This window comes from Ambystoma mexicanum, chromosome 5p (genome assembly GCF_040938575.1).
Source record: "Ambystoma mexicanum isolate Mex_15411 chromosome 5p, UKY_AmexF1_1, whole genome shotgun sequence".
NCBI classification, from domain to species: domain Eukaryota; kingdom Metazoa; phylum Chordata; class Amphibia; order Caudata; family Ambystomatidae; genus Ambystoma; species Ambystoma mexicanum.
In genome coordinates, this window is record NC_090930.1 from 130499032 (window position 1) to 130511814 (window position 12783).

The following is a 12783-nucleotide window of genomic DNA, read 5'->3' on the forward strand; positions in this document are numbered from 1 at the left end:
CTGAGCCGGCTCCCCGGGAGCGGGCATCGTGACAGCACTCCCCCCCCCAAGGACCCTCCCAAGGTTGTTCCCTCCGGGGGTTTTGGTTTGTTTGGGAAGAGTCAGTGGAATTTCCTGACTAATCGAGGTGCATGCACATGGTCACTGGGTTCCCACGACCTCTCCTGAGGTCCGTACCCCTTCCAATCAATTAGGTAGAAAAGCTTTGACCTAAACATTTTTGAATCTAAAATGTTCTTCACTTCGAATTCGGGTTCCCCATCTATTTGAATAGGTTCTGGAGGTTTGAGTAGTCGGGTTCCGGGGACCACTGGTTTCAGAAGTGACACATGAAAAACAGGGTGAATTCGCATATTAGCTGGTAAATCAAGTTTAACCGCTACTGGGTTAATTATTGCCGTAATAGAATAAGGTCCCAGATATTTTGGGTTAAAAGTTCGAGGCCCTTTGAGCGGTAAATGTCTGGTAGCTAACCATACTTGATCCCCAATCTGATACGGAGGTGCTTCACTCCGATGTAGGTCAGCATTCTCCTTGTATTTTCTCTTGGCTTGTTGTAAATGCGTGGTTGCCTCTTTGAAGGCTCGGGTAATGGTAGAATGCAGATGTTCTACTGCGGGCACTCCGAGGTTCTGAGGTGAGTCGAGGTTTGAGGTTCGAGAGTGATGTCCAAACAAGGTATAAAAAGGACTATGGCCAGTTCCAGAGTGTACCGAATTATTATATGCGTATTCGGCTATCCAAAGAATGTCTTTCCAGTTGCTTTCAGATTGCTGTAACATACACCGTAAGTACTGCTCAAGGGTCTGATTTGTCCTCTCGGTCTGACCATCGGTCTGAGGGTGGTGACTGGTCGATAATCTTACGTCGATTTGTGCCATTTGACAACATTTGCGCCAGAAGTGGGAAATGAATTGGCTTCCCCAGTCAGAGATTAGTATAGATGGGAATCCATGTAGCCGAACAATATTTTCGAGGAAATCTTTGGCTAGGACAGAAGCTGAAGGTAAACCTTTCAAAGGAATGAAGTGGGCCATTTTGGAAAACAAATCCACAATTACCAGAATGGTATTGTATCCCGAACAAGGAGGCAAGTCCGTAATAAAATCCATTGATAGGGTGTGCCAGGGTGCTGGCGGTATGTCTAGAGGTTGAAGGAAACCGGCTGGTCTTTTCTTTTGACCTTTATTTTGGGCGCAAACACCACAGGACATCACAAAAGATTTAACATCTTTTCGCCAAGAGGGCCACCAGAATGGTCGTTTCACCTTTTCCGTTGTCTTGGCAATACCGGGGTGTCCCTCTATTAATGTATCATGATAACCTGAAATAACTAGTTTGTGTAAATCCTTGTGCGGCAGGAATAAGCGTCCTTGGTAATAAGGTAAACCATTATCTATGGTAAAGTCTGATCCCTTTTGTATCCAATAGTGTAGGACTGTAGGGTCCAGGAGTTGTTTCACTCTGACTTGAATGTCTTCAAGCGTCTGTAACGAAGTCATGCCTAGAATTCTCTGTTCGGGAATTATTGGTACTGGTTCTGAGTTTGTATCAGATTCTCCCATTCCAATTCGGGATAAGGCGTCTGCTTTGCTGTTCTTGCAGCCAGGTCGATAGGTAATCACGAAATCAAATTCAGCGAAAAACAAAGCCCATCGGAGCTGCCGTGATGACTGAGCCTTGGCGGTTTTCAAATACTGTAAATTCCGGTGATCAGTGATCACTGTGATGGTATGTCGAGCGCCAAGCAGGTAATGCCGCCAGGCTTTAAAAGCAGACTTTATGGCTAACAGTTCTTTGTCAGTGATTGCGTAATTAATCTCTGGTGCCGAGAATTTTCTGGACCAAAATGCTACGGGATGCAGTTGGTTGGTTTCAGGATCTCTTTGAGACAGAACTGCTCCCATGGCTAGGCTGGATGCGTCAGTTTCGACAACATACGGGAGATCTGGACATGGGTGTTTCAATATAGGTGCGGAGGTAATCTTAGCTTTTAAGTCCTGGAAGGCCTGCTCGGCTTCTTCAGACCATTCAAAACGTTTATTTTTCTTCAAGAGTGCAGTAATGGGTTGTACTATGCGTGAAAATTCCGGGATAAACGTGCGATAGAAATTGGCAAAGCCGAGCATGCTTTGAACCCCTTTTACAGAGCTAGGTGATGGCCATTTGAGGATGGCATCCACTTTTCTTGAGTCCATTCGGACTCCTTTGGGTGTCAGGATGAAACAGAGAAACTCAACTTCTGTGGTATGGAAAACACATTTCTCCAGTTTAGCAAATAGTTTGTGTTGGCGCAGTTTTTCCAGAACTGCCCTAACGTGTTTTCTGTGATCAGATTCCGAAGAGGAGTACACTAGAATGTCATTGATATAGACGACAACACAAACATCGATGAGTTCCCGAAGGACATCATTCATGAAGAATTGGAAGGCAGCAGGAGCATTGCACAACCCGAAAGGCATTACCTGGTATTCGAATAATCCATATTTTGTACGGAAGGCTGTTTTCCATTCGTCGCCTTCTTTTACTCGCACCAGATGATATGCCCCCCGGAGATCTAACTTGGTGTATATGCAAGCGTCCTTCACCTGGTCAAGGAGTTCAGGAATCAGAGGCAGAGTTTTTAACCGTTATCTGGTTCAATGCGCGGTAATCGATACAAGTTCTAAGGTCGCCTTCTTTTTTAGGCACGAAGAACAAAGCCGAGGATGCCGGGGACTTTGACGGGCGAATAAAACCATTGGCGAGGTATTGATCCAAATATTGTCTCAAATGCAGGTTCTCAGGTTCGGTAAGGGCATAAATCCTGCTAGAAGGGGGTTGTGCACCGGGCACCAGATCGATTTGGCAATCGTACGATCGGTGAGGAGGTAACGTGTTGGCCTGTTCCTTTTGGAAGACGTCCTGAAAGTCCTGGTATTCCGGAGGTAATTGCATGGAGGCAGAGGTTACAGATGCTAGATTAATCTTCAGGTTTTCTGGGTAGCATGTTTGTGCACAATCCGGGAAGGTTATTCTCTTAGCTCGCCAATCAATTCGAGGATTATGTGTCTCTAACCAAGGAATTTCAAGAATAACCTGAAACTGTGGAGCCTTGATTACATCAAACACAACTGCCTCCCGATGGCCGTCAGGACCAATAAGAGTCACCCCAGTAGTGGAATGTGTTACCGGTCCAGAGGCAATTTCAGTTCCATCGACTGTGGTGATGACATCTTTGCTGGTTTTAGGACGGAGAGGGAGGTTAATCCTAGAGGCCAATTCACGATCCACATAGTTTCCAATAGCCCCACTATCGATGTATGCCTTTATTGCATGCAACTGCTTAGGCTTTTCTGGATCTACGAGAACCATTGGCACAATGAAATGCGAGGTCTGAGAGTTAGTTTTCAAGCTCGGCAAGCGGATCCCTACGCTTGTCGGGCTGAGTCGTTTCCTGAAACAGAGTCTTCATGGTTTTTATCAGCGGCTCCTACCGCTTTTTGGGGCGGTTTTGCCGGGCAATCTCGTAGAACGTGTCCAGAGTTCCCACAATAAAGACATAATTTTAACTGCCGCCTCCTTTCACGTTCCTTTTGAGTTAAGGGTTCTTTAACCCCTCCAATTTGCATAGGCTCAGAGACTTCAACTCCCTTGGGGTTAGCGTGGGTCTTGACCAACACCCGGGTCTCAAACCTGGACCGATCTGTTTTTCTGTTTTGAAGTCTGTGATCCAATTGGACCACTAAGTCTATATATTCTGTGCATTCTTGGGGCGGATTTACAACTTGGGCCAAAACATCTTTAAGTTCTCCGCGTAGACCTCGATAAAATAACGTGACTCTTTTATCCTCTGGCCATCCCGTTTCCACAATTAGTCTATTAAAGGTTGCAATATAGGATAAGAGGTCCTGATTGCCCTGTCGCAGGGATAGAAGTTCGTCATCCAGAGCCTGCCCCTGAGAGTGTCGAGCAAATAACCTTTCCATGCTTGCTTGAAATCCTTGAAAATCACGGAGAATCGGGTCATCTTGAGTAACCAGTGGAACTGACCAATCGGCAGCGCAGCCGATGAGATATGACAATACAAAGGCTACTTTGGTCTGATCATTAGGGAAGGCCCCAGGTCTGCATAGGAAGTGCAAACGACACTGATTCATGAATACGGCGAATCGTTTGGGGTCCCCAGCAAAGCATTCAGGTGGGGCCAGCGGCATGTTTCCAGGTAGATTAATCTTCACAGGGTTACTGGGAACCACAGGAGCGGGGTTCCCTCCGGAACAGGGTAGAGGAGTTTGTCCAGCTTGACCTTGCAAAAGCTGTCTGGCCAGGTCATCAGTTCTTTCCTTTGATATTATTAATTCCCTCTTGAGGGCATTAGTCTCTTGACGAGCGGCATGTACTTCGGCCCGTAATTCCCCCAGTAATTGGGCCAACTGATCAGTCTCAGAAGTTTCCATAGCGCCTGGGTGGGAATTTGTACGAAGGCTTCGCGTTCTGCAACGCTCACCTGACTCCCACGGGGGTGCTGGCCTGGTTCGCGCTGCTGTGACCTCGTCTAAGGTGATGCGCAGGGTTCGGAAGACGGACTGGACCGGGCCCCAGATCTGGCTTGTCTGACTCGCAGAAGTATCCTTCTGTAGGTGAGAATAAGGGGTTAACTGTCTGCGGGGTAATGCAATCGGCCTCCCACTTACCCCTCTCACCCTCCTCAAAACCCTTCTGTGCTTCCCCGTAGCGTCTCACCTTAGGGTCTGGAAGGACGAGCTCTCCATCCTGCTTCTGATGCAGGGGCGCGTTGGTATCCAGTTACGTCACTGGATTTTCGGATGGGAGAGAACCAAACTTGCTTGGCTTCCAGGTAAGTTTTTCTATAGTGGTTCCCCTTGTGTCCATGCATTAATGTTCTAATGCTAGTGTCTTTTTCCCCATAGGGGCCGGGGTAGGAAATGCCGGGGAACAGGCACCGAACCGAGGTGAGCGGTGAAATCCTTGTGGAAATCAGGTGAGTCTTTAATGAGTGTTTTGGTAATGTCTTTTCATTCACTCATTAACGCTGATGTCTTTTTCCCCTTAGGGGCCGGGGTCCGAAAATGCCTGGATGCGGCGCAGAGACGAAATGAAAAGGGAATGACCCAACAGGTAAGTCTTGACATGGAGTTTTAGCTTCCCTTTTCCCTTCTTTCTCTCACCTTTGTTCTTGTCTTTTTCTCCCTAGGCGCGGGGGCGCGACTGCGAATCCGGATGGTCGCTGCTGAACATGGAGGCGCCCTGTAAAGGTGAGTAGAATGCGGCGCTGCAGCGATCGATGCGATGTGCTTTTAAAAATAAATGTCTTCCTTTTCAGGATTGTCGGCGAAATGTCTCTGGGATGCAGATTTAGCAGGTGAGGCCTTTTCCTTCTTCTGTTCTCTTGTTCCCTTCCTTTGCAGGTGATTCAGGATGCTGGCAGGTGTGGCAGAAGTCAAGATGCAGGAGCAGACACGGTGAGCGTCCAGCTGCTAGATGCAGAACAACGCGAAGCACGTGTGGCTGATCGCGTGTGGTTTAAATAGCCTTGGAAGAATTTCCTAGAATGTGTCCTTCCTCCAATCAGGTATGTATCCTTCCCCGACCACACCCGGGTGGTAAATGAGTCCCACAGGTAAAGTAGTTCCTTTCAGGCCTCAAGGAGGCCGGGGTTCTGCAGCATGGTCTGCATCAGGTAAGTGCACCCAAACACTTTCATAATGAGCCTGGCGCCTATGGCGCCAGGACTGACGTTTTCTATGAGCCTGGCGCCATAGACGCCAGGACGCTGTCCAAAGGGCCCCTATAAGGGGTTGCTGGGAAATTCCCCGGGGACTTGATGTCCGCTTTCGGGGACGCAGGGCCTGAGCCGGCTCCCCGGGAGCGGGCATCGTGACAGGTCAGTAAATTAGGAAGATATCCATTCATACTGGATGCTTAGAAAGAAAGACCGTCAGGGTTGAGGCACATTGGGACAGGTCAGGCTTGTCTGACTTCTCCATAAACAATAATGAAGCTTAATGTCAATGGAATACAACACACTAATAACAGTTAGATGAAGGAAATCAAAAAATAAATCAAGCACATGCATGAATGCTTCAGCCACCTCCATAACCATATTTATTAAACCATTGAATACACAAACCGTCTTATCACATTTCTCTATATTATTGCTCTGGCATAATAGCACTCTCTGTCACATCAACAAATATGTGAACATGAAATTAAGACAACACTAATGACATATGTTTGTTTATGTTTTATGTTTGTTTATGTTTATTTGTTTACATAATACATTGGAAACCTCTTTTGACTTGGTAGTATGGAAATTTCACAAGATACAAATGATATACAAATATATACAAGGTTGATAGTATAAGTTGTTAAATGTGATGTAGAACTTTGTATTACAACACGTTTCGGTCCTCCTAAAAATGTATCAGACCTTCTTCAGAAAACTATTTTTTCCAATGGCAGAAAGCCTGCTCAATTTCTAAAAGCACAGCCACCACATCGGAACCAAGATGAATGTTCAAATGGGACACATGTTTTTTGCGAAAAGGCGGGAGTAAGAGAATGATTAGTGTCTCCCCTCTTATCTTCTATTCTGACGAAAGACGTTGAACCTGGACCGATAGGGAGAATCATAGGTTTGCTAATTATCCTAACTTGTAAAAATGATTCTCATGCAACAGGAGAACCAAAATGAAAGACTTCATTAACCAAATAAAAAAAGATGGTGATAATGCTTCAGTGTGTAGTGCATGTAATTATAGGAGATGTTCTTTTTCACAGACAGGAGGCATTTGTATATGGTTTCCTTGGATAGAGACAGACATTGAAGACTCATAACACCGTTGATCTCATACGCAAAGGTTAAGCAGGATGTGCTTGGAGGCCATGGGGGAATGGATGTCCTCTACTTGGCTGACGCTGAACGGTGAGAAGATGGAGATACTGGTGGTGGGTCCTTCTGATGCTTCTGCATTTTTGTTCCCTCCTTCTTCTGGCACCCCTAACTGGGCTCCTGCACCACCCCTGTGCCTATTGTCAAAGATCTGGGGTGAAATTCATTTCCTCTCTCTATGACTGCCACAGTCAGTTCCATCATTCAGACGAGGCATCTTAAGCTGCGGAAAGTCCTGCCTTTTTTGCCCCCCCCCACTACTGGGCTTCAGTCATCTCCTCATTAGTATTATCATCTCTTGATTACAGCAATGTGTTGCTTCTGGGTCAGCCTGCCTATTTGATTCAGCCCCTTCAAGTCTTACAAAGCCTGGCTGCCCGATTTGCTACTTCCACCCCTTGCCAGGCCCATATCTCCCCTGTGCTATGCTCTCGCCACTGGCTTCCAGTTGCGAAGAGAGAGCAGTTTAAGTCTCTCTGCGTGGTTTTCCGTGACTTACACAGGACCGGGGCAGTCTATTTGCAGGCTAAGTGGCACTTCTATGTACCACGTCGCTCTCTTCGTTCGGCTGAAGCCTTTTTGGTGGAGTTTCCCTGCTTCCAATTATCCCGGGTCGGCCGCTGTGCCTTCTCGGTGGCGGGGGCCATCCTTTGGAACTCTCTCCCCCTGGCCATGCGGAGGATTATTTGGCCTTCAGGAGATCTTTGAAGACCTGTTTGTTCTAGTTTCTCTTCTACTTGCTGGGCAGCACCACGATGCCTTTAGGCGACCATGCACTTTATAAGTGTGGTATGAATAAATACATAAGCTTAAAGGTGAAATAGGATGTTACACTCTGTAGGGATGATTGTTCTAGTAAACAAATATATCTTTGGCTTGATTATTTATTTTGAAGTATATCGTTTGCACTCTCTGTAAAACTATTTTCAAAGTGCAAGTGCTTGAATGCAGAGTTATGGGGGTGATAATATGCAACTTAAAAATAGAGGAATGCATGTGCTCGCCAGACCTCATGATAGTAGGGCAATGTAGCGGCGTCCTCGTCACTGCAGGACCAGGTGTGCCCTAACCCACGTATAAAGAAAAACAGCAAACCAGGCAGCCTCACGCGCAGGTCCTATATTGACTGCTATGCATGACTTGGATTGATGGCGGCCATATTAGACTAGGTTGAAGATCCGATCCGGTGTTCTCGAAAACTAATGTATATTTAAACAAGGTTGACACACCTTTGACTCCACCAAATTACTAAAACAGGGGGCCGCGAAAGTGGAGGGTAGTCTCTGATCTGTGTTGCTCTCCGATTTAAATGCAGGACTCTTAGCTAAATATCCCCTAAGGTGTATTTTCCTAAAGCGCCCTTGGAACTCCCATATGAATCCATAGGGATCGTGTTCAAATCCAAAGGATTCTCTCTAGGACTTCGGATATATAATGACAAATGCATCACCAACATCAAACCCCTACAGAATGTGGTCTTTCAAGGGCGCCGGCCTGTTGCAAGATATTCCAGAACAAAAGCACGTCCAGCAGCGTCAATTGCCTTATTCTAGTGATGCTTAATGATGGCCAATCACCAGATAGTTTCAGCTCTATATAGAAGTCAATAGATCAGCACAACAGTGATCTTATTGTGTTCAGATGGCTGAAGAAAACAAGGCTGGTCCAACAAATCCAGCTCAGCTTTTCTCCAAAAGAAATTTAAATCCAGTTGATTATCGCCCTTCTGTCCTGAATTTCTGGGGTAATTAACTTTTTTATAATTATATAATTATAATGTATTTATTTATTTTCTTTTGGTTATTTCTTAACCTTTAATTTATAATTATAATTGGTTATTTATGACACACTTAATGCCCAGAGGTTTCTAAGGGCAGACCCGGGGATTGAACCTGTGTTGCTCCACGTCGCGCGTTGCCCCTAAGCTATCCTCCCGAGACAACTTGGTCCCCCAAAACGTACTGTTGTGACCATAGTAACTGTTTTCAAGGCTATAAAAAGGGCAGTTTCGATGCCGTGCCATGTCATGGCATAATATGGTGTCAAAACAGGCCATTATTAGAGGGACGTGTGTCTGAGCGCATTTTAGAACCCTACTAACCTTCTACCATACTGACTAAGTGGTTTTCAGACCTCATGAGGGTTGGAGTCACAACAAACGATAATCCTGTGTATCCGTAAGATGGAAATTATTGGCACACATGATGGGAAACTTTTAAGTCTATTTAAGAATATGTTCAATCCAGCGCACACTTACCGCACTCATAGGTCTCTTCTTCTTGTCTTCCCCGGCTGATGCGGTTTCTTTGGATGGCATCAAAGAGCTTCGGCCACCCAGAGTTATCCACTGCAAAAGGGGGAAAAAAGTGGTGGACAATAAGCAACAAAGAGGTTCATTTTCAGGAGGCAGGCAGTTCTTTATTTAATTCAGAGCACTATTTAATTCAAGTGTTGTGCACTGGTTCAACTATACAAAAGGAGGTTGACGATGGCAGCCAGCTCCTTGAAGAGGCTAAATGAGCCTACATTCACCAAGCACTTATTCCGTGCACAACACATGGAAAGTAACTCACAATAAAACATAATTCACTGAAAAAAGAGATGTCAGTAAAAACGAAGAATATGGGTTGACCTGAATGCTCGTGGTGGAAAGCGGCCTTAGACACAACTGGACCAGGGGAACAGGATCTATGCAGCAAAGGTCCACCGATCAATTCTATTCCCAGAAAGACCTCACCTTAGTGCAAGCCCAGAACACAGGTTCACTAGCGCCTCCTTCATTTCTACATGTCCTGCGCTGGCCATCATTAAACAATGTATGTTGGTCATCTCTATGGGGGTCAATACAAGTCATGACTTATCCATTGATGTGTGCATCCTAGGCCAACATCTAACTTTATTCTGATTGAAGTAGAATCAATCTGGGCCTATGGTTTTTGGTCTGTGCCATACTCAATGCTTCACCCCATTTGCCTATGCTTTGTGGGTGCAGCGCCCTCCTAACAGGACTTCAGTGAAGGACAGGCAGAGTGCTTGTAAATTGAGTGCCTGATGGCAGACCAGGTTAAGATATTTTATTACACCAGTAGCAGGATTACTGTTCCAATAAAGTCATTAACGCTCAGAGACTTCTTTGACAAAATACGAGCAGGCACTTTGCATGCAATGTTTGATGGTAAGACTTGAATAAAGCGCCCTCAAAGAGTTCATATGAGGAGGTGTTTTGGGCAGGGAGAGGCAAGAACTGGGTATAAATGGCCATAGAGATTAGCATGGCCATGGGCAGTCAATGGGTGGGCACATAAGCAAACACCTCTAGGGTGTCCTCCTCATCTGCCCTTCCTACCTATCTGAATCCTAATTCAATAGTTTCGGCTTATGGGTGTCGCAAGTAAAAAGACCCATTAACTTCAAGAGTTAATAGTATGGGTACATTATAAAATCTGATTTGATGTGTTGACCATTGGTTTTGTTTGTTTGTTTGTTGCTAATGTGTTCCCCCTTGTTTGAACGTAGGCGTATGGAATAATAGGAAACATGTATGTAAGTTGAGATTGGTACCTTGTATGTTGCTGCATAGCATTTCGACCTGGGGATGAATGTTGAACTGCAGATATTAGATTACAGAAACTTCTTGCTCTTGTGTATTAATCAAATATTCACAATTCCATTTGTTTTTAAAAACATAGACTTTTTAACTTCTATCATTTTCTAAAAATACTGGCACTGCACAATGTTAAAATGCCGGTGCAAATGTCCAGTTTTTAATGTGGCCAGAAGGAGAGGATTTTGGGTGGTTTGAGGGGCTTCCCCACATCTTCATAGTAAAACTTGTTTTGATAATGAGTTGTTCAATGCACAGCTTTAGGATTACAGGGAATAATAATGCATTTTTGGCACAAAATGTCTACAAAACATTTTAACATTGATTTACAGATTGGAAGACGATTGTCCTTAACAATAGGTGCGAGGATGGGGATATAAGACCAGATTGTGCAGGGGCGGTAGAAACATGAACCAGGGACGAGGACAGTAGAGTATGCTATTGGGGCGGTGCAGTGGAGGAAGTGCTACGTTTCAGAATGAAGGAGTGAGGGATAGGTGCTGTGGGGTTGTCATAGAGAGGTAGGGGGAGAGGAGAACAGAGTGATGTAGTGGTGTAGAATGCTATGCCATTGGTTCTTCAGAAAAGAGGAGAGATAGGTTGGATTTAGAGATAGAGTGGGAGTAGTGCAGAGAAGGAAAGGAAGAGTATTCCACATTGAGGGAGCGAGGAGAGGCAGAGAGTGGAAACGAGAGTGAGCATGATGGCAGGAGAGATCGCAAGGAGGTGGCAGGGAGGACGGGGGAGAGTAGGAAGTGAGACGGACCGAAAAGTAGGGTGGGGAATGTCTGTGTATAGCTTTGAATATGATGAGGACAAGTTTATTCTTTGCCCTCTGTTTCATAGATAACCGCCTTACTGATGACCGGCTGGGGAGGTGGAGTTGAAGTCGGGAAGGTTGAAGAGTGTTAGGACAGCAAAGTTAAGGACTTTGTCAAGAGGTGAAAAGGCATAGATGGGAGGCCATAGAGTAGACTGGCACAGTAGTCGGATCGAGAGGGTACTAAAGAGGAGATTAGGTGCTTAGCAGTATTGAAGGGAAGAAGATGTCCTATTTTTCTGCTGTTGAGCAAATTAAGTGTGGTTGCAGTGGCAGATTTGGAGATGAAGAGCGAGAAGTTGTGAGATGGTTCAAAGACGACACAAAGGTTGCGGAGAAAAGCAGAGTAGGGAAGGTAGTCAGGCGAGAAGACTAGAAGAGGGGGAGAGTAAGAGATAGCCTGTATGGAAGGGAAGCAGAGAACTTCAGTCTTAGTGGAGTTGAGCATGAGCGAGGCAGGTGCCATCCAGTAGTTGATGGCAAGAGACACAAATGTTTTACCATTGCATGCCCGTGAGTGTCATCAGTTAAGAGCTGATACAAGAAGTCATAGGAGGGGACTAAGAACAGAGGTATAGAGCGTGAAGAGAAGTGAACACAGGACTGACCCTTGGGCAATACTAACAGTAAAGGGGGTGAGTGGGGAGGTTAGGATGTTCCAGGACACCTGGATGTGTCTGGAGGCAAGATATGAAGCAAACCAAGAGAGGGCATGGTCCCCGATGCCTAGGTGAGATAGTGTTGAGAGAAGGTCCAACTGGTTGATGGTATCGAGAGGTCGAGAAGAATAAGAAGAGATGAACGGTTAGCTTGACGAGCGGCTGAGATGTAGTTGCTGACACTGATGAGAGCTGACTCAGTAGAGTGCAAAGATCAGAAGCCAGTTTGGAGAGGATCCCTTAGGTCGGGTGTGTCATCCACTTGAAAACTATATGCTCTAGGATTTTGGAATAGTGAGATAGAAGAGACATGTGATGAAGGTTGGCAGGACAATAAGGATCTTGGCTAGGTTTCATAAGGATAGGGATGCCATTAGCTTGTAGGATGATGGAAAGGTGGCACTGCTGAGAGAACAGTTGAAAAGGGAAGTAAGATATGGAGCAACACTGAGAGCTATGAGTTTCACTCTGCGTGTTTATAGAGGATTGATGGGGGCACATGAAGGGTTAGCGGGGAGGAGAAGGTCAAGAATCCACCATTTTGAATGGGTGGGCAGAGAGTGGTTAAGGAGAAGAGAGCTAGGTTCAGTGGAGAGAGGGGTGGAGAGAGAGGGAAGGATAATGTCACCAGTGATAATGTAGTGATGAAGAGAGTCAATTAGTTGGGAGAGGTGGTCAATAAATGGACCAGCGGGACCAGGAGGCCGATAAATAGCAGGGGGGTAGGGAGTAAGAGGAATAGGAAGTTTGGAAGATGCAAATAGTCCTACACCACCACTCACCACTCATACCATTTGGGCAGGGA

General features: G+C 45.7%; 1 protein-coding gene across 1 annotated transcript in view; it reads right to left on the bottom strand.

Annotated features, from left to right (window-relative positions):
* The window catches only part of LOC138480782 (relaxin receptor 1-like), a 583697-nt gene that overhangs the window by 566481 nt on the left and 4433 nt on the right, over positions 1-12783 (bottom strand). Inside the window, exon 2 of the mRNA XM_069612524.1 lies at positions 9153-9242. Within this exon, the coding sequence (XP_069468625.1) occupies positions 9153-9242 (90 nt within the window). The remainder of the gene's footprint in view (positions 1-9152; positions 9243-12783) is intronic.